The following is a 23629-nucleotide window of genomic DNA, read 5'->3' on the forward strand; positions in this document are numbered from 1 at the left end:
TAGCCCATGTACACTGGACGAAAGGAGGTAAATCATTAGAGAATATAAAAATTTAACACGAGAGAATGATGATAGGACGACCAAAGTTTCCTTTATAGCCTTTTTCTCTGAGCATCTATGTTTTGTAATTGTTATCATCACACAATTTACCAATTACCAACACCCTTGTATGGATGTGTAGCCAAGCCAAGTTTGGTTTTAATCAAATTTCAGTGCGGTAGGCACATCACACAACTCGTAATCCCATGGAATACCATCCCCTACACAGTACACCACATTTCATTTTAAACTTGGATAACAAATACTATGCTGTTTCAGTTTTCCAAATTTGAGTAATGGAATATACAAAACATGATTAATTTTGACCAATGATATTTCTTGTTTGGGTTTCAAAAATTATGAGTAATGGAATATACAAACAATGGTAAATTTTGGCCACAACCCATCATCCAAACTAACCCTTTTCGACTTTGTAGGCTTCCATAAGAACGATGAATTCCTCTTCATTGGCCAGCCTAACTCAAAGCAAGCAGATGACCTACATACAAAATGTACATAAGACGGTATGAAAGGAATACTTCAAAGTCTACGAAACAAATCTGAAAAATACAGATATATGAAAAAGGCAAACCAAAAATATTCATTGAAGTCATCATAATTCCGCCATGCTGAATGTGCAGCTTTCCCATTATCATTTCTAGCAGCTTCCTGTATATTAATAAAAGAATATCATAAATACTTGCTACAACAATTGGAAGTAGATATTAAATGAAAACAAGTATATGACTTTTAAAATCTCCTTTGAAATAAAAAACAAGAGAGAGAACAAGAAGACATCACATCAATAATACAACAAAACAACATCCTTAGATCCTTTAACCGTAGAAAACAATACTCTGCTTCGATTTCTTTGATTCATGCATAGAATTTCCATTTATTATTATCGTTTTTCCTATAGTTTGTTTCTCTCTATTTTCTTTTTCTTTAATTTGCCACAAGTCATCAACATATTCAATGATAGGTACTTTTTTTTTTTTTTTTTTTTATACATTTGGAGGAGGGGGGTTTCGAACTCCAGACCTCCATTTTGGAGGCTGGAGGTAATGTCAATCAGGTCACAAGCCTTTGGCATGCATAGAATTTCCATTGCATTCTGGATGAAGTAAACCTTCCTAACCCAGGCATGACAAACCAACCATTCATCAACTTTTTCAAAGCCAGGGGCACCCAAATGCACTTAAAAGAAACCTAAAAGTTATAACCAACTCAAGAGCAACAGAAAAAGGATAAATCTCATCTGTAAGGTATCTCCCAAATGTTTGAGATAGGGGATCTGCTGTCAAAATATTGTCAAAAAAGGGAAGTTGTTTAGCAGGGACAATGCTAACTCAATGAAATCCACACACTTTATCATTATGTACACCAGCCAACTTGAGGTTACAAAGGTGTCTAGGGGAAACTCCAGAGAGTGAACCTCTTAGTTCAGTTCTTGAAGAAAAATGTCACGAGACACCTTTATTCACACTTTACATAGCTAACTCGCGGCGGACAGAGCTAACAAATGACAGGAAAGGTACAGCCACATTACTAACCTTGGGAGAGCGCATTGATCGAACTGACATGTATGATGCCAGTAACCAAAGATAATGACATATTAATGACTAACTTCCCCCAAGCATAATTCTTTGCAAAAATGAAAATGAAAGTTAAACATTTGTTTTGATTGCGAGATTCTAGCAAAAAGTCCAATACTTAAATGAAAAGCCACAACCAAATTTCTGCAAGACAGAGGGACTATCTTGGGGCAGGCTTCAGAATCTGCTCTCCAAAGATTAACAAAGGAAAAGCTTCCTTCACAGGTATACACTTTGATGGATAACATAACCTCCCAAGTTATATTCAAAGCCATATGAATATAACAAAGATCCACTTACCGCTGCCAACGTCTCATAGATAGGGCAAATAATTTGGTCAAGGAAGGACACAGAACCACTTTCAGTTATACAACTGGCAGCACGATTAGCTTCTCCATGATCCAATATTGCATCTAACTCTCTTGCCATCTGAAGGAACACAATTAATTTAACTTTTCGTTACTATAGTTAAAACATAAAACTAATATTGTGAAATTTCTTGCAAACTTCTCTTTGAATTAAGATGGTCGTAAAACTAAAAAAACATACCCAAAGAAAAAACCATTCTCATAAATGTTTTGGACAATTATCTGGCCACAATCTTACACGTATAAGAATCAGTCTATAGTCACCCACATCATCATCAATAGTGACTCGTTTCCACTTATGGTTGTGGCCAACTCATTTTAGAATGATTTTTCATGCTAACATTCAGAAACTAAAACAAGTTATTTCATACAGAAGATAGACTCGCATTTCTATGATAATCAATTATTATTCAGTACAGGAAAAGAGTGCTGATTACCACAGGATGACTTTCATAACACAATTACAACACAAAAAGTTATGACTGCCCAAGAGACAGATTTCCTTAGATTAAAATATTACAGAGGATGATAGGAAAACAAAAGGTCAAAAGATTATAAGACCATTGATAGAGGCTTACATGGTGGAATATATAGCAAATGCATTCAGGAAGGAAACGGACATTTGCAGCTTCACCCCAGATAAGGAAGTACAATGAAACTAGAAAAAGCTTCCTGTCCCGATTAATTGCTTCTATACTGTGGAGAATTAGAACCCAGATAAGAAGAGAACAAAGAAACTAACTATTTCAAAATAGCAGCATGTTCACAAGTAACCTGTTCCAAGCAACACGAATCCGCAAGTACTTGCACCATTTAATATAATTATCAAGCACCTTCAAGAAAACGTTATTTATTGCTTCCTCATCTACTTTCTGTACATGAAGCAAAATAAAATAATAATAATATAAGTCAACTTAACATCCAAAATAATCCCGTCAATCATCTTTCCACTACAGTACACAATAAGCCATAACCATACCAGGCTACATCCACAAACATATAGAACAGCATAAATCCAATAAAACCCGATTTTTTCATAAGATTTCACAAAAGATAAGGTAACTAAGAGAGTAAGAGAAGTACACAGGATGGGGGTATACAGTCTTCTTGAGATCATTGATGACTTGAAATCAGTGTTCAAGTGGTCTTATGTTCTTGGAACAACTTCTATGATTACGTTTCTCGATTTTATAAACTTCCTTCCTTGCTTATGTAATTTTCTAAGAGAGCATTGTGAACACGTCCTCTGTAAATGAGGCTTCTTATTTCTAATAAGACATTTAAATAGCTACTCCAAAAACAAGAAGTCTAAAATGTAGAAGTCGAAGAATATCAAAACAGAAGACAAGGAAGTCAATATCTAGCAATACAGGTAAGAAGTCCAAAGCATCAGCCACCATGCCAAGTCATGGTAAATAATGGTTTTACACAACTCACATACTTTCAGAATGGAAAACACAAAGTACTACATTTTAAAATTTTGAGGGAAATAAAAAGGTTCATACAACTTTCAACTTCATTTTTTTTTTTATAAGTAAAAATATTATATATATAAATCAATAGGAGTAACCAAGTACACTGGACGTATACAAGAAAATACCTAGTCCATACAAGAGAGCCCCTAATAACCCAAAAATCCCATGAAACCTACCCAAAATACACCAAGCCCGAATTGGACACATCTCCCCAACCCCAACCCCTTGTTTCCATAAAACTAATCCTCTACCCGAACATCCCACAACGAGATCGTCTTCACAATGCCCTCCCTTTATTCTTCTCTCGACTTGAACTACCTCCCTTAGCATCGTAGTTGATTGAACATAGAAGACGCTTTAACTCCCTGCTTCTCTTAAAATGTAATTTGATTTCAAGCACGTGACTCGCCTCAATCACAGTGAGTAGAGCTTTAAATTGATCTTCATATTCTCCCTGTTCTCCATATGAAAGCCACAGGATTTGCTGAAGTCCATTAACTTTATTCAGAACCCAATCTGATGGTGAACCCGCTATATCGTTTAACGAAGGGATAGAAACCAAGGGAACGACATTATCTCCAGCCACCGTACCCAACTGCACTCCCGATTCCAAACCTTCCCCCACATGAGGCACCAACGACAAACCGCTAGTGTCCATTGTTTCTGCCACCATTACAGGTTCCTCCCCTCCACCAACATTGCTCGACTTTGCACCACCCCCCAACGATCCTTGTCGTGTCGCTTTGTCTGACCCTATTGTTCCCTCCGTAACACAGGAAGGGGAAGCACTACCTTTTGAAACCCCGTTTGCATCTTCCAAAAGAGGTTTGACTGTTTCTTCTAAAATATTCGAGACCCTGGAGGGTCCCCTGTCTTCAACTAAGGATGAACCCTAGACCGAAGTACCAACTCCTTTTGCATATGGTAATTGAGGTCCTACATCTCCCTCAGGGAGGCATAGTGACACTGGCATGGACAAAGATGTCAGCTTCCAACGACCCAATCTGTGACAGCACCCTTTGCCGACACACTTGTGGCCTTCAAACCCGAAGGATCTAGCCCCCGCCCTCCCTCATCCATGCTCGGCCCACCACCAAAACCCACGACTAAGTCCAGCCCCTTATCCACTTTAATCATCAGATCTCTCACATACTCCATAATTCCCTTCAATTGAGCTTTGACATCCCACAAGACCCCTTCCACCTCTCCCAATGTCACCTAACGGCCTTTGTCTCCTACAAGTACCTTACTCTTTCCTTCTGCCGCTGAGCTATTCTCGACCGGACTACCCGCCAATGACCTCAACACCGCAACATACGAAGCACCTTTGACTGAGGACGGTCTTCCCACTGTTTTTCCAAACTCCCTAATAACACTTCGAATGGACTGCAAAAAGCCTTTCCATCCAATGCCATTAGCGCCCTCCGAAATCACCAACAATCATTTCCTCCTTCCATTCCAGAATTCTGAGAGTTGTAGAAAGCTGCCCCTTGCGTTAGCATGATGTTGAATGATAAAAACTCCATTACCCATCCTTAACTCTCTGAAGAAACCTTCATGAGAGATAAAGTTCTAAACAATCCTCAATCCCCTTAGCCACCCACGAAGCTGTCATCCCCCCTAGACACATGAACTTTCAACTTCATAAAAACACATAATGCCTCCAACCACAGTAGCAAGTAAATGAAAGGTTCCCCTCACACAATGCTTGGGTGCAAATCCCTTAACACCCATGTTGGTTGAGACGGTACCTAACTCTCTAAGACCACTAAGAACCTCCCACAGATATCCTCCTAAGGGCCACTGAGTAGCTACAGGTAGCAACCCCCTCCCCCAAGCTGCGATTTTTTTTTAATCGGCATAAAGTTTTTTTTAAAAAAAAAAAGAAGTGAGTAACTCGGCACAAAAAAATCAAGCATATAATGCATTGAAATCTAGCTAGCACCATGCAAGGATTTATGAAATCCAAGCATTAATTCAGGAGAAAGTAGAAATCCCTAGGAATTGGCTCAAGGGGTAAAGGCCTTAGTCTTGGTGGTATGTTCCCTCTAGGTCTAAAATTCAAATCCTCTTGGGTGAAAATAATTTCTAGGGGCCATCTAACTCGGGGAACTTTCCCTTGAATTACCCGAGGTGCACTTGCAGGAAACTCCTTACCGAGGGCCTATCCATCCCTGGGATTAGTCGGGATTTTGTTCTCGAACACCTGGTGCCAATAAAAAAAAAAAATAGCTTAACGAATGGAAGAACAAGCTCAACCAAAAAAGGCTGATAAGACCTGACATACATAACTCAAAACTAAGATTCCTTTTACTAGTTGCATGCGACATGTGGCAAGAATTCGCACATAAGTTGACGAGGAATTAAGAATTCACACAAGGTTGCTAAACGTACTAAGAAGCTAGGAATGCACTCCTACCTCTCTAAGAGAGGTTTGGGAGTTTTGAATTTGTTGGTTTTCAATTGTTCCCTATTGGGCAAATGGTTATGACAATATCAACTAGAGGGAGCATACCACCCAGACTAAGGCCCTTACCACTTGAGCCAAGCGTTAGGGGTTAGGTAATCAAGAAGTTTTATTCATAAGATAACAGCATAGCCCAAGGACGAAAGATTGGGAAGTCTATGCCTTCTCAGAGTTCTTTTAATATATTGTACTCAATAGGAGAGAATATTGGAGAAGGTGATGAGGTCCTTGGGTGCTCTTTTAAAAAGAGGAAGTTCAATGCTTCTTCATTCTACTGAGCCCTCACTATCCAAGAGACTAAACCATTTCTTTGTAGAAAATTTTGAAAGACAGAGGAACATCTAAAAGCAGCTTTCTTTCTTTTTTTTATGTTGGGAAACCTCTTCAAGGCATGGCTCTTTGGACACACCCCTGCAAAGTAAACTCCGATCTCGTGCACCGCACCCTCAGAAGTTTTCCTACAAGGAACTGGTTAAATCGCTGACTTTTCACCAGGGAGTGTGGCCCCTAGAGATTGTTTGCACCCAAGGGGATTTGAACCTTAGACCTGTATGGAGCATACCCCCCAGCCCAAGGCCTTTACCGAGCCAACCCCTAGGGGTTAAAAAAGAAAAACAGCTTTCTTTGTTGAATTGTTTCCTTAGGAAAGATCCTTACCATTGATAACCTAAGCAAACGTCGAATCATCTTGGTAGACTAGAGCTGCATGTGCAAAAAAAATGGGGAAACCATATATCATCTATTAATACACCTCGAGATTCCAGGACCTTATGGAATTATTTCTTTGATAGAGAGGATTTAGCATAGGTGATGCCTAGAAGGTTAGTTGACTTTCTAGCTAGTCAAAGGGGCTTATAAGGCAATCCACTAATTGCAACATTGTGGAAGATGGTTCCTATTTTTCTATTGTGATGCATTAGGAGAGAAAAAAAATGATAGAAGTTTCAAAGAATCATGAGTAGACAATGGAAAAACTTAAAGCCTTCTTTAGCAACACTTTGTTCCTTTGAGCACATGGCATAGATTTTAATAGACTTACATGTTCATGATTTTCATGTAATGGTAGTTAATCTTGCATGGGTGTATCTTTTGTATACATCATGCGTACATAGCTATGCCTAATAGTTTCATTAATAACATTCGTTATTACTTATAAGATGAAGAAGTTAAATAGAATTGGTTAAAGGATCTCTTCACACCAAAATTATCTTTTGTGTATAACATATCTATGAAAGTCAATTTTTGTTAATTGATATTGTTTTATGCCTAGAAATGGCAATATATGATACGACCCGTAAACTTGACACAAAATAAGAAGGTTTGGGTCAAAACGGGTTGACCCGATAAGACATTATTAATAAACAGATTAATTGCGGGTCAATCCGCAATCAACCAATATAACACAAATAATTTTTTTTTTTATAGGTAATAAAATATTTTATTCCAAGTAAATAGGCATAGCTCAAGTACACAAGGACTGTACATGAGAATACACCTAAAAACAAACTAAAGCAAAATATAATTAAAATAAAGCATTACAAGATATTCATGTCCTTCACTAGATTGTTCACCCAAAAATTTAAAGTGCTAAATAAAAAATCCCTAAATTCCCCCATTATGCGTTCACAATCTTCAAAGCACTTCCTATTTCTCTCCAGCCATAGGCACCAGAACAAACACAAAAGAATCATCCTCCATTTAGCTTTATTGCCTCCACATCCCGCAGCGCCTTGCCAACTAGCCAAGAAATCCACCACTCGAAAAGGCATCACCCAAGCAATGCCTACCCTTGCAAATAACTCATTCCACAAAGCAGTCACCATTTTGCAATGAAGAAACAAGTGATTAACTAATTCGCCATCTTTTTTGCACAAGAAACACCAATCCATCATATATAAACCCCTTTTCCTCAAATTATCAGTTGTTAAAACTTTCTCCAGCGACACCAACCAGCAGAAAAATACAACTTTACTGGGCCCTCTAGCTTTCCAAATGCATTTACAGGGGTATGTATTATTATCATGTCTATTTAACACCTTGTAATAGGAATTCACCGAGAATCTGGACTTATTATCATGAACTCACTGCATCTTGTCCTCCCTGATCAGATCAATCTTCGAATCATAACACGAATAAATTCTATTTTCAAATTTTATAAATGTTTAGTTTTATATGCTTTTTTTATTTGTTGGGATGTAATATTATTATTAGTATTTGACTCCTTAATATCTCAAACTATTTAATTTTTTTTCTTAATATGTAATTTTTATTTTATGAAAATATTAATTTTCTTATATATTATTGGTTAGGATAATGATAATAAAATATTTTATCATAAATCTAATTATAATTTTGAATGAGTTATATAGTTATCTTTGTATTATATATAAAATTATATTTTTTTATAAGTAACAGATTATATTAATAAGAATAGGCTATCGATCAAAAAAAGAATAATAATAATAGTATTTGACTACTTAATATCTCAAACTATTAAAATTTTTTTCTTAATATGTAATTTTTATTTTATGAAAATATTAATTTTCTTATATATTATTGGTTTGGATATTGATAATAAAATATTTTATCATGAATGTAATTATAATTTTGAATAATTTATATGGTTATCTTTGTATTATATATAAAATTATATTTTTTTACAAGTAATAGATTATATTAATAGAATAGTCTATCGATCAAAAAAAAATTAATAAGAATAGTCATTAGCCTAAGTACACAAGGGGTATATAAGAGTTTACACTAATTAGGAGAAAGAAATAGAAACAAGAAAATCATGAAAATCTAGGTCATTGAACTCTACAGCATTCGTCTAAAGGAATAAAGTTTTCACAAAGAATAATCTAATCTCCTCCAATGAGCACTCCTTATCTTCAAAAGTCCGACCATTTCGTTCCTTCCATAGGCACCATAGAATATATATATGTGTGTGTGTGGGAAACATCTTCCACACAGCTGTGATTTGTAGAATTCCACCCAGATTCTTCCAGCTGCCCAGGAGCTCAACCACAATGGCAGTATAACCCAGGCTAACTCCAATCTTCTGAACACATCATCCTATAACGATTTGGCAACCTCACATTGCAGTAGAAGATAATCCACAATCTCAAAATTCTTTCTACACATACAGTATCAGTCCACAACAATCACCAAGCGTTTCTGTAAATTATCCATATTCAAAATCTTGCCCAAAGAAGTTGTCCAGGCGAAAAAGATCACCTTGGGAGGCGCCCGATTTCTCCAAATACTTTTCCATGGAAAGTGATTGTGCTACATATTTGTGAGGGTCTTATAAAAGGAACAAACAGAAAATATACCTTTTCTAGTGGCACAACTTATCAATTCCCTAAGTTCTCAATCTCATGGCATACAAGAGACCGAAAAAATCAGCAAAACTGCCAACCTCCCAATCATGGACCACCCTCATAAAGTTCACATTCCATTGGATTGAGCCACCAGGCATCTCCATGGGGTCCACCACTGATACTTCATGTTCACACGCAATCCTGAAAACTATAGGGAATGCGTCCTTACATGCTCGATCTCCGCACCATAAATCATGCCAAAATTTTATTCTATATCCGTTACCCATCACAATTCTAGTGTGTCAGGCAAACAACCCCCAACATCTTCTAATGTGCTTCCAAACTCCCACTCCATAAATCCCTTGTACCCCCCAACAGAGATCCAAGAGCCCGTCATGTGTGGAAGTTCAACCCAGTCCAAAGATGACTCAGATGGATGTGCTTGCAACTCAAAAAAGGTCGGACAACAGAAGGAGAATATTATGGGGGATCTCCGACGACGAGATTTACTTCGACAAGAGTAAGGAAGTCGTTTTCTTCAGTTCTAGGGATTGCATAGAATTATTTTATCTTAGAGAAGGGCAATGAGAAGTCAATGCAGTCATTATCATATGTTCAGTTATGTAGTGGTGGTGTCGAACATGTGGTAGGGGGTGACAGTGGAGGAGGCAGATGGTGGTGAGGAGCTGAGGGTGAATGCTAATGGGTCTGTCAAGACACATGATTCAGGGGCCCCTTGCACCCAGTTTAATAATATAGATATGCAGTTGACTCTGTGGAGGTGAAGATTCTGAGGCAAGTGGATTTGGTGATATGTTTGAATCAAATGAGGATTATGCTCTTGATCCGTTGGTGTTCCATTCCTCCGGGGATTGATTGGAATAATAAATCTTCGGATTGAGTGCTGAGGAAGGTGGATGAAATTAAGGATTGCGAGGGAGTTTCTTGTGATGGCTTTGAGGAACGATTTAGAGCCCTCCTTATTGCTATTGAGGCTGGTCAACCTTCTTTGACTAAATATGCCTTAAAAAAGGAGAGGAAATTAAAGAGATTGTCGTGCTCAATTAATTATAATGGTAAGGGAGGAGGTGCCTTTAGAAATAAAGGCAAGGAGATGGCTGCCAATGATTATTAATGAAACCTAAGATAATTTTGTGGAATGTTCGAGAGCTTAATGATTTTAGAATATGTCTCCAGGTGAAGAATTTGATTCGTAAATGGAAGGTTGATGTTATTTGTTTACAAGAAACCAAACTGAAGTTTGTTAATCAGGCCTTGTTTGGTTACATATATGAGATGGTTTGTGTAACCAAACGAGGCCTCAATCTATTGTTAATAGTTTGTGTAGTTGTCATTGTGTGGGATGAGTTGAGTTAGTATCGAAAGGGACATCAGGAGGTATCATTGTTATATGGGATAGGAGGGTGGTGGAGTTGATAAATCATCATGTGGGAGAATATTTGGTGGCATGCCATTTTAAGAGTGTGGATGATAGTTTCGAATGGGCCATTGCAGGTGTTTACGGTCCGAATGTGGATGGTAGTAGGAGTATTTTTTGGGATAAAATGGTTGGTCTTTGCTGTTGGTGGGATCTCCCTAGGTGTTTTGGAGGGGATTTTTAATATTACTCCCTAGGTGTTCATTACGGGCCCTTTTGCTATACTTTGAGGTTGTATCCTACTTAAAGGTAAACTTGTCAAAGTCTAAAATAGTCCTCGAAGGTTTGGTCAATAATTTTGGGGATTTGGCTTATATTTTGGGTTGCAAGGTTTCTACTTTGCCTATGAAGTATCTTGGTCTTCCTTTGGGGGCACCTTATAAATCCAAGGCAATTCGGGACGGGGTTATAGAGAAGATTGAATGTAGATTGGCTGGTTGGAGAATGATCTATTTGTCCAAAAGGGGAAGAATCACTTTAATTTAATTAAGAGTACCTTATCTAATATCCCAACCTATTTCTATCTTTATTTTCTTTGCCTGCAAGAGTGGCTAATAGAATGGAAAGGATCTTTCGTGCTTTCTTATGGGGAGGATTGGAGGATGAGAAGAAATTCCACTTGCTTAAGTGGGACAAGATTTGTGCTCCTTTATCTTTGGGAGGTTTGGGGATTAGAGAGCTAAAAGCTTTCAATAAGGCACTTTTAAGCCCTGTTTGGATTCAGAGATGGTTTTATCTCATCTCATCATTACAACTTTCCTAAATTCTCACAAAATATAATACAAAATTCAATTTTTTCAAATCTCAAAACAATAATAATATTAAAAAATAATATTCTAACAATATTTTATTCAAATCATCTAAAATCATCTCATCTCATCTCATCTCACTATCTAAACCAGCCCTTAGGGCAATGGTTGTGGCGGTACCATCAAGAAAGGGTTGCTCTTTGGAGGACTGTTATCGATATGGGAGTATTTGGGGAGGTTGGTGCTCAAACGAAGTAAGAGGGGCCATACGGTGTGGGAGTGTAGAAATTCATTTTATTTTTTTTATAAGTAAGAGTAAATTTATTGATATGAATGAAATAGGCATAGCTCGTGTACACATAAACTTCCCCCCTATTTGATTCTCTTTCCTTTCGTTCCCTAGTTATTTCCGGCGAAAGTATAATATTTTTCTGCCGAAATACAGCATGACTTACAAAAGAACACCTAAATACATTCTAAGATCAAAAAAATAAAGACAAGAAGTCATGCAAGGAGTGTAGAAATTCATTCGTACTAGATGGGGGGAGTTCTCCAGAAATTTCAGATTTGAAATGGGTAGGGGAAACTAGATCAGTTTTTGGCATGCCTTATGGTGTGGGGATGAGGCCTTGAAGAATGCTTTCCCTTCTCTTTAGAATTGCTTTGGATAAAGATGCTTCCATGGCTGATTATATGGACAATACTGCTGGTTTTATTCAGTGGTCAGTAAGCTTTATTAGAGACGTCCAGGATTGGGAGGTGGGGGGACATCACTGATTTTTACAGCTTGCTCTATGCTCTAAATATAAAATCTGGAGGGGATGATAGATTACTTTGGAATCAGCTTGGTAATAAGAAATTCTCGGTTAGATCTTTGTACAAGGTCTTGGCATCACATTCTTTTATTGAATTTTGGAGATGCAAAATGCCTCTCAAGGTGGCTTCTTCGGTTGGTTGGCTTCTCATGGGAAAATTCTTACTATTGATAAGCTAGCACGGTATTGTTGCAATGGATTGGTGTTTTAAGTGCAAAAGGTGTGGAGAATCGGCGGATCACCTTCTTCTCCATTGTGAGGTGTCGAAGGCTTTGTGGGATGAGGTTTTTGCTAAGTTTGGCATTGCTTGGGTGATGCCCAAGAGGGTGGTGAATCTTTTGGCCAGTTGAAGAGGGATTCAAGGCAATCATCAAATGGTGGTCGTTTGGAAGATGGTACCTCTTTGTCTTATGTGGTGTATTTGAAATGAGAGGAATGGGTGTTGTTTCGACAATAAAGAACGCTCGGTGGGAGGGATTAGAGACTTCTTTTTTCTTACACTGTTGCTTTGGGTTTCGGTTATTGTAATGGATGGGACTAGTCTTAATGACTTTCGTGCTGTTTTTCAGCTTTAGCTTGTAATTAGGAGTTTTTCTCTTGTATACTTCTTGTGTACTTAAGCTATGCCTAATTACATGGTTTAATCAATTTCTTACTTATAAAAAAATGTATTTATTAAAAGATGAAGCCATGCAAAGCAAAATTGTAATGCCCCAAGGGAGGCTCAAGCCACATCTAGGCCTATGCTCTAAAAAGACCGACCAATGGTATAATTGGAGCCCCATTGAAATCATTACAAGGAACAAGAACTTTTCTCTCCTAAGCATTGTACGGTCTAATACACCGACGACTCTCATCACTTAGTATGGGGGGTACCACTATTTTCGTCCTCCTTAAATTCCCAACATCCTTGTTGTGCCATTCCATCATAGGTGGCATGGCTCAAAGTCTCACACTTATGGTTAGGATAGGCTTCGATATTATTTGTAACACTCCAAGGGGGGGCATAAGCCACACCTAGGTTTATAGTCCAATAGGACTAATCAATGGTACAATTGGGGCCTCATTGGAATCATTATAAAGAGCAAGAACTTCTCCGTCCCAAGTAATATGGGATCGCATACACCACTTACACTTATAGATTAGTATGAGGTATCACAAAAACTGTTAAACTTTTTTTTGATAATTGTAAGTATATTAATAAAAGAATAGGCAAAAGCCAAGTTCAGTACAAATAATGTCCTAGCTAAGTAGGAACATTGAAAATAAGGAAAGCATGGAAATCTTGGCCATTGAAATTAACAGAATGGGCCCAAGTACATAGGGTTCTAAACAAGAAAGCCTTTAGTTCATCTATTGATCTTTCCTTGTCTTCAAAAGTCCGTTCGTTACGCTCCTGCCATAGACACCACATGACACAAATGGGCACCATTTTCCAAATAGCCTTGATCTGTTTGTTACCTCTTAAATCTGTCCAACTAGCCAACATCTCCACCACGGACTTGGGCATAACCCATCCCAAGTCTAATCTTCTGAATACTTCATTCCATATCCCTCTAGCTATATCACAATGTAGTAGAAGATGATCCACCGATTCACCCTCGTTCTTGCACATACAGCACCAATCAACGATGATCACTCCTCGTCTTCTCAAATTATCTGTTGTGAGTATCTTACCCAAAGAAGCAGTCCACACAAAAAACGCTGCTTTGAGGGGTGCCTTGTGTCTCCAAATCCTTTTCCAGGGGAATTGGGTTGGCTGTTCTTGTGTTAAGGATTTATAATACGAGCGAACCGAGAATAAGCCTTTCCCCGTGTGTATCCACCACAACCTATCAGCTTGATGATTGCTGCGTTTGAGAGAATATAAGAGGCTGAAAAAGGATGCAAAAATATCAACTTCCCAATCATGTGCTGCCCGGGTAAAGTTAATATTCCATTGAATTTGTTCCCCCACTATTACCATAACTTCCTCCACTGATACATCATTATCACTTGCCACCCTAAAGAGAATAGGGAATAGATCCTTTAAAACCCCATTACCACTCCAATTATCATACCAAAATTTGATCCTAGTCCCATTTCCAAGACAAAATCTTATATGCCTGGAAAAGACCCCCCAACCTCTTCTTATATGTTTCCACAAACTCACACCATATGTCCCATTCACTTCATTGGTACACCATATGTCCCATTCACACAAACTCACACCATATTACCAAGACAAAAACTGTTAAACTAAAAAGCTAAGGCCTCGTTTGTTTTCAAGAAACTTCTCAACTCATCCCATCTAATCTCATCTAATCATTATAACTTTTCCAAATTCTCATACAAAATAAAATAAACAATTCAACTTTTCAAATCCCAAAACAAAAATAATATTAAAAAAATATATTCTAACAATATTTTATTCAACTTTTTAATTTTAATCTCAAATCATCTCATCTGCGAAAACAAACGAGGCTTTGTTGAAATAACCAAAAAATGGTAAGCCAATAACCTAAATCTATGAGAATTAATTGGTTAACAAATAGTTGTAAGCTCTCACCGGATCAACCTCTACAGGAATGCCAAGTCGAGATTGTGCATTTGCTATCATAAGGACAACATTCTCCCGCTGGTTCCTTACATTGTCTTCCTGCATGCACAGAAGTCAGCTAACTAAGGAAACCATGAGTACATGTAAGATAAAGAGCATATATTCTTAGAATGATGCATATTAGGCCAAAATTGTAGCTTAAATGGTACTTAAATGATTTCCACAACATAGCCTAGCCGGTTTCAAGTCACAACTAAATAAACTAACTTAGAGATTACGTGAAGGACCTTTCACCCTCTAAGAAGTTTTATTAAAAAACCCAGACAAATATATATTCATATGCATAAACGTATTTTATGGATGCATTTATGGTCTACTTAATGAAAATCCAAAGTAATCTAAAGTGTAAGAGACTACCACTAATGCATCAGCCCAACTAAAACATGAAAGATACCAATTGGGGCTGGGCAAGACTTCCGCATGCTCCGACTCCGGCCGACGTCTGCTCCGATTCCGACTCTGACAGAATCGGAGTAATCGGAATTCGGAGTCCGAATCGGAATTTTTTTAGAAAATATTGTTGGAATCGAAATCAAAGTCGGAGCCGATATCAACTTCCGAACTCCGACTACTGTTATTTGTTCGCTATTCTAAACCAATTCTATCGAATTTACTAATTAATTTATACGAGATTGCTTTTTATCTGAAGCTCTGAACCAATGTCAAGTTGTCTTTTTTTTTAACAACATTATTTTACACTGCTTTGTGAAGAGAGGTACGAAGGGGAAAGGGATAAGACAGCTTAGACAAGTGATAATTTTTTTTTCTTTTTCGAGATCTTCAATGTAAAGGATATTCATTTAATTTCACTTTTGTCCTTCGATATTCGGTATGCATAACTTCTACCTTTTGAACTCCTGGAGGAAAGGAAAGGACATTGGATTCAAATCTCGAGCCTTTGGGTTCAACAAAGTCTTTTTTTTTTATTCACTCAAGTCTCAAGCCTTTAGGATCAAATCTTAATCACCGTCGTGTTTTTTTTTTTTTTTTGGTTCTAGGGTGGCTTGTGGATGTACTGTGTTCATGTCTATATTTATAGCAATGTTAATTTCAAGATACCAATTTGACCGCTCGTTAGCCATTCATTTTCATCCCTTTGCATATAAAAACTAGTTTTTGGATGAGACTCGATAAAATCAGAAAGGGAAATGGGAGAAGACTCGTGTTGGAGCAGTCGACAGTCAAGACACTCTCTCCCTATCTCTCGACGACGTTCGAAGGCCGAGCACCGTTCAACGGCGACACAAACGCAACCAGCAAAGCCATCCCTCCGACGCTCCGCCACTCCAACTCCAACAACTCCAATCGAAGTCGGAGTTGGGCTTTTCGACTCCGTCAGAGTCGGAGCCCAACCCTAATACCAATCAGCATTAAAAATTCAAACCTATCTACAAAACCATAATCCTTTTTTTTTATAAGTGTACAAAACCATAATCTACAGTCATACATATCAAAGAACAGAATGGAGAAATATAAGCATACACAAACCTGAAAACCAAACACATATTCCAGAAGATCAAACATATCCGCATCCCTTCGTCTAGAATTCTCAAAATCAGTATATCTAATTGCAGACATTGCACCTCTAACCTGTTGAGATAACCAAAAATAAATAATGTAGAGTTATAAGTATTTCCAACCAAATGGAGTAGAGAACAAAGATGCAGGGCAAAGAAAAAGTCCAATTTAATTTTAAAATGAACATCTATTTTCAATTAATATGACTATGATTTTGCAACTTAAAACTTGTAACAGCATATAAAAAAAAAAAACTCGTACAGAATCACCAAGGAGCAGGGAAAACAAACATTGGAATATTCTCTTTTTTTTTCTTCTTTGATAAGTGGCAAACATTGGAATATATCTTGTTCAAGATTTGACTTACTTCTGGAAAAGTTCTAATGGCATTGGTCAATGAAACTGTCTCTAGAGGAACAATATTGTAAGGTGCGAGTTCCCCAGCTAATTTCGCATCAGACTTTTTCATTCTTCGCAGCTGAAAATCCACAGAATAATGAGAAATGTGAGTTCGCAATGTCTAAGCTTCATATGTCAAAGATACCACCAGGTATCAAGGTAGAAACAGAATCCTAATTTTAATGACACTGTTTTAAGAATAAATTTCATTGCCACCATTACACATCCGCTAACATCCTGAGAACATTAGAAAGAATAGCTCAAACCCATACAATTAGTAGTAATTATAAAACTATATGTTGTAAATCCTAAATATATCTTGACTATTGTAATGTGGTTAATGGCCTCTTGAAAGGTACATCCAGAGGTAGGTGGGCAAAAGTGATGTACCTCCTCAATTATAAGTCTTCCAACTCCATTAGGATCTGCATCTTTGCTAAGCGCATCCATAACCTCAACTATGGCCTTCAAATTAGCAATTGCTTTTTTCATTTCTATAGATCTGAGTTGCAGCCTGAAAAAAATATATAATTTAAAAAAACACACACACTGGAACAATGCATGACCCAGATAGAGGGGACGCTGAAGGCTCTTCCAAGTGTTCAGTATCCAAATAAGGAAATTAATCTCACTTCTGGCTTACTCAGACAACCTTAGTCCACAAGCAGCAGCTAAACTACGATGCAAGTGCATATACGAAAATGAAGAGCCACAAAACAAAAGTCCCAAAGGCCAAGCACAACCTCGATAGAGACAAGCCTGCAAATCAGGATCATGCATGCCTTGGCCATACCACGCCTGGGTGCCATACTATGGCTGGTTATGCAATGGCATGGCACCATGTTCCTAGGCTTGCCTTGGCATGAAGGCCCATGCAATGGCCTTTTGTGGGCATGACTGCCCATGGCATGGTTTTCCAGGCCTTGGCCTTGCTCTATAGTGGCAGCACATTCCCAATGGTGAGGCTGCCCATGCCTTGTCCCACCAAGGAACCTCATAAACAAGGCTGAGCAAGAAAAAAGCATGCGTTCCAAATTTACCAATGAAGCAAAGGTGTCCTATGTCTTACTTGAATGAAGATCCACTCTTGCTTATGATGCCCCTTTCATCTCTATCGATAGCATACACCATGTTGTAAGATCAAAATATGTTTCAACCAGATAAAAGCAATTCATTCTACCACACATTTCACATGCCCTCATGTTATGCCTATGACTAATGAATTTCAAGGTTACTAGTTCCAAAATCCAACATAGAACTCTCTAGAGCAACAGGCAATAGCAAGCCTCAATTCCGAATTACTACCCAAACATGCATGTAAGCATTATTGGATTTAAGTAAATGAATAGAACATAAGCGAGCAAATAAAGCAGCATTAGTGGCCATACTCTCCCAGGTTAGCACTAAAATTTCCAGATTCCAGCAATTTTTGTTCCTCTTTTTGGATATCATCCACTCGGTGCCGACTCTTGTACTGTTGGTAAAACTCCCACAGGTGCTCAATATCACGATTACGATCTATTTGGGCCCCATCCCTTTTGGCAAGTTTTTGCTGCAGTAAATAGTCCAGTCTTCATGACTCAAGTTGATAACTTGATAAAATCCAGCAGAAAAGCAATTTGCACAAGTAATGTTTTTATGCGGAGCATCTAAAACTGATATCAGTAATTAGATTCTAATTTAGGCTGTGTATGGACTAAGTTGTACTATAATAATACCTTTATTACAGACATCAAACCAGTCTTGAACTGAAGAACACCTCTACCATCACTATTGGGGTCTAGGTTTTGCGCCATGGTATATGCTTGCTCACACACTGAAATTGAAAACATTTAACTAGTATGAAATATGTTATCAACTATTTTTTTGATAAGTAAATATGTTATCAACTAATAGACATAAAATTATGCAATTAGTAAAATTTATGATCCAGCAAAGGTATGCACACACAGTCTCTGCACTTACAATTGACCTTTATAGAAGACATGGAGAGTAATATCTTGAGATATGTCAGAAATACTAAAACAAGGAAAAGATAGGCACGCCAACAAATTAGAACATCCTTATTCCACCATGCCACTTTATATTGTATCAATACTCTTTATTTTCTTTTTTTTTTTCTTTTTTATGACAGGGGAACCACCACATGGCAAAGCCCTTAGGACTCACCCATGGAACCTAAACCCCCAGGGAGACTAGCACAACAACCCACCGTCATGGCCTCCCACTTAAATCGCAATTTGATCCCAGGGGAAATCAAACCCGTGATATGGGGCACATGCACACAAGTTCGCCTTTACCACTTGAGCTATCCACAGGTAGGTAATACTCTTTATTGTAACATCTTAAGGAAGTCAAAATGAAAATATATCCTGTAAAAGCTATTATAGAATCAAGCATATACAAGAATTGGACATAAAAGCTTGGGGAGGAATACCAAGTGGAGTCATGGGCATAGACATTAGAAGGAGGGCTCATTTGTGATTGATGTGGAGCATTTGGAAGGACATAACGGTCGTAACTTCAAAGATTGCGAAAGAAATTTTCCAAGGTTAAAAACATGCTTAGATCTTTGTATGAGTGGACTACAGTCCATAGTAATTACCGTCTTGAATTCTTTATAAATTTTACTAATACTTGCTTCTCTAACCTTCCTTAATCTAGGTAACCCTTAGGGGTTGGCTCAATTCGTATGGGGCCGGGGCCTTGGCCTTGGGAGTATGCTCCTCCTAGGTCCAAATTTTAAGCCCTTGAGTGCAAACAATTTATAGGGCTCACACTCAATTGGTGAAAAGTCAATGATTTACCTTATCGGTGTGATGTGGAAGCATTACGAGGGGGTTTAAACAAGTAAGAGAAATTTTTTTTTATAAGTAAGAATAAAATTTTGTTGACTCAAATAATATGTGTAACCCAAGCACACAAGAAGTATACAAATGAGAACACCTAGTTACAAGTTAGGAGCTATAAATGGCAAGAAAGTCATGTAGGCTTAGTTTTCCAACTGACTATCTTAACTTTCTCCTTCGAATAGCCTAATTAAATTTTTAACAAGTAAACCATGGACCATAAAATTGTCCAGTGTCGACAATATAACATTTCAAAGCACCACCAAACTTTACTCACCCATTTTTCATCTCTCCTGAAAGTTTCTTAAAGCAAATAACATATATACTGGCTCCCATGTATACTTCCTGTATACTTGGGCTATGCCTATTTACTTGGAATAAAATTCTTTTATTAATTATCAAAAATATATATACTGGCTCCCACAATGAGCCTAATTTCCCTTTAGCTTTCTGTTACTATTTCTCTATTTAAAATAAAATAAAATAAAATAAATAAATAAACATTAGCTCCCATAGAAAGCTAGAGAGAAAACCTCCATGATAGTAATTAATAACATTTTGCTTAGAGCCTCCATGGCCATTATAAAGAGTAACAAAGACAGCATATCACCAGGGTGACTAGCCCATGAGAACTATTGAAAAACCCAGCAAGAGATAAAATATGAAAAGGCACACCCATAAAAGAGAAGTGGAAGGTCTTGGGCTGAAGTGATAAAGGCCTTGGGCTTGGGGGTATGTTCCCCCCAGGTCTAAAGTTCAAATGCAAACAATATCTAGAGGATTTGAACCTTAGACCTGGATTAATATCACATAAAGAAGTTTACACACTGACATGAATTAATATAATACATCAGATTCACTTTACAATCTGACAAATTACATTAAACCCCGTCAATGTGTAACTTCCTTGTGAAAGATTTCTGTGTAGAACAAGCATTTCTCTTTTGCCAAAAGCACCCTTGGCTCACTTGATTTAATCCTACTATTGAATTATTCATTATCAAGAAGCATAGAGTCTAAGATTTGTATACCTCAGACTAAAATATATAGTGGCTTTGACCGCATCTTATAGATATGTACTTGACAAGGCTATTTTAATAAGCATTAACAACTTATTCAAGATGAATAAGACAACAAAGGGCCGACACCTAACAACTATCTCCCTCATTCCCTAATACACAGCTGCTTGAAATTTCTATTATGTTTATATTCGCCTCAGTCCTAATCTTTGATTTCTTAGCTCAATTAATTATGAGAGCACCGTAATTCAAATATCATATCACAACCAGAACCCGTGTCACAACCACGCATGTTTCTTAGTAAAATCAGAGCTTAAATGAGCCTTGAAAACATGCAACAACAGCTATAACTGTACAGAATAAATTATCAACACCGAAACAATATTGGAAATAGAAAAAGGAAACTGACCAGAATTTAAAGTTTAAAAGGAGAGGGAGGGAGGGGGAGAAAGAGAGACAGACTCACGAATCCTTGAGACGCTGGGGTCCTCGGATTGGATCTCATCGGCTGCCTGTAAGATCGCATCGATGTTCGTGGATTTCACGAGTGAGGGTGGGACCGCACCGGCGATCCCACTGGGAGTTCTTTCGTGGCCCTGGCCGGCACTTCTCCGCTGTTCCCTATTCAGTGTCGCGCGCACCAGCCTCTCCCAATTCTCTCTAACCCTAGCCATGGCTAAGGCTCCGTCTGAGAGCAATCGGAGCCCTAGATATCACAAATGAAATCGAGTTTTGGCAACCCTGACTCTGTCCAAGTTGAATGCGGGTGGTCCACTCGATCGCGGTGAGTCAAGTTTAGGAACAGAGAAAGGATTCGAAATGAGAAGTTTAAACGGGGAAATATTACGGGGAGAAGAAACGCGGAGTCGGAGATCGCGGGAAAAAGGAAAAGGATGAGGAATTTGTGGAAGACTACTTGAAATTACGTTTCTGCTCCTGTAAACGATGGCGTGTTTTTGTGCTCTGCGCTTCCCCTCTCGAACTACTTATTTTGGTTGCGTTTGGATGTAGATGTGAGTTGAGTTGAGTTGAGTTGAGATGATAAAATATTGTTAAAATATTATTTTTTAATATTATTATTATTTTAGAATTTGAAAAAATTGAATTATTTATTATATTTTATATTAAAATTTGAAAAAGTTGTAACGATGAGTTGAGAGATATTTATTAACCAAACGAAGCCGTGTATATTTTGTAAGTTTTGTTGTGATTGATCATGTCAATTTTTTAATATAAAATAATTATAATTTTTGAATATAAAATAATTATTTTTATCAATTATATTAATAGAATTTATAAAAAAACATGTTAAAATAATTGTATACAGCAAAACTCTTATCAATAATCTTGTATCAAAAAGATTTTTTTAATTCTCAATTAATAATATATTTTTTATCTCTTTTTATTATCATCTTCTTATTATTTTATAATATAATATTAAATAATTATTTATTATTTATTATATTTTACTAATAAATTTATCATTTCTTATTATTTTATAATATAATATTAAATAATTATTTATTATTTATTATATTTTACTAATAAATTTATCATTTAATATCATATTAAGAGATGTTAAGAAAATAATAATAAATAGTTTTTTAATTAATTATTATATTATAAAGCTATATTGAACTCTAGAAAAATAATAAAATTGAATATAAATTTTATTTCATTATATAAAATTATTTTTTTAATAGATTAAACTTTATTTAAAAAAATTGTGCAGAACAACTTATAAAAATCATTTTCTTTAAAAAGTTGTTTGTTGACTTCTACTTACACAAATTTATTAATATGTTAAAGAGTAATATTAGATACAATTTTATAAATAATGAAGTTGTGCAGAACAACTTTACAAGTAATATTAATATACAACTCTACATATTCTAAAATTATAAATATTATTTCTTTATTTTAAAATTATAAAGTAATGAATTGTTATGTCAATAAAATAAACCTTAAAGCAATTCAATTGATTGATTCAAGAAACACTTTCCTTCAGCTAATTAAGATTCCGTTTGAATAATAAAAGTGTTTTATCTCATTTCATTTTATTATTAAAATTTTTATATAAAAATATAATAAATAATTAAACTTTTTCAAATCTTAAAATAATAATATTAAAAATTAATATTTTATTTAATTTTTAACTTTCGTCGTAACTCATAGCATATCAATTCATTATTCAAACTATACCTAATTATCGAGTCATTTAAGAAAGCTAATACTTTTTAGGTGTTTTTAAAAATTAACTATTTTTTGAGAAGTTGCAAGCCTGTGGGACTAATCACAATCTCACTCTCTAATGATTCGTCGTTTAGAAGATTACTTCGTGCCAAAGATTGCCTACATCAATTGTCGTTTACAAAGTGAACATCTTTTCTGTGCATGTGTACGACTCTGTGTTTTCCTTACATTCTAGGAAATTGACATTATATTTTTCCGCTTATTATTTTGGTCATGTATAAACTTAGCCACGAAGGAAGTGCAACATCCTCAACAGCCCAAATAAAGTGGAGGTGGGGTGTTAGGACTATGCAATTGGACTCAACTTTATTTTTTTAGTTATTCTACACAACAACTCTACACTACACACATATTAAAATAAATAAATAAAAATAAATATACAATGTAGGGCTAATGAATAGAATTTTTATTTTTTTCCCTAGATAAAAATAATAAGAAGGGATAATTGGCGGTAAATTTTTTATTTGAGTATGATTATAGCAGCACTCTATTAACAATGAGCCTAACATAACCCAGTCTAGATCAATTTATTTTGCTTATTTTGATGAATTTGTTTTTTATCATGTCTATTATCGTATGCAACGAACAATAATGATCTCCAATGTACCAGTTTGTTGAGGGCAGGATCGACGATCTCCTCCCTTTAGAAGTCGAGGGATAGATAGCTGGTGAATCTATCCGCCTGCTAAGGTGGTGGATCCAACACTAAGGTTGCATTTAAAT

General features: G+C 36.6%; 1 protein-coding gene across 1 annotated transcript in view; it reads right to left on the bottom strand.

Moving 5' to 3' along the window:
- Positions 1-21610, bottom strand: part of LOC108986572 (callose synthase 10) — a 73172-nt gene extending 51562 nt beyond the window's left edge. Inside the window, exons 1-12 of the mRNA XM_018959222.2 lie at positions 21120-21610; positions 18504-18601; positions 18174-18337; positions 17176-17299; positions 16754-16864; positions 16357-16458; positions 14818-14907; positions 2777-2874; positions 2581-2698; positions 1935-2063; positions 632-708; positions 460-538 (exon numbers count right to left, since the gene is read on the bottom strand). Of these exons, the coding sequence (XP_018814767.1) occupies positions 460-538; positions 632-708; positions 1935-2063; positions 2581-2698; positions 2777-2874; positions 14818-14907; positions 16357-16458; positions 16754-16864; positions 17176-17299; positions 18174-18337; positions 18504-18601; positions 21120-21327 (1398 nt within the window). The 5' untranslated portion in view covers positions 21328-21610. The remainder of the gene's footprint in view (positions 1-459; positions 539-631; positions 709-1934; positions 2064-2580; positions 2699-2776; positions 2875-14817; positions 14908-16356; positions 16459-16753; positions 16865-17175; positions 17300-18173; positions 18338-18503; positions 18602-21119) is intronic.
- Positions 21611-23629: the final 2019 nt, after the last annotated feature.

This window comes from Juglans regia, chromosome 9 (genome assembly GCF_001411555.2).
Source record: "Juglans regia cultivar Chandler chromosome 9, Walnut 2.0, whole genome shotgun sequence".
NCBI classification, from domain to species: Eukaryota; Viridiplantae; Streptophyta; class Magnoliopsida; order Fagales; family Juglandaceae; genus Juglans; species Juglans regia.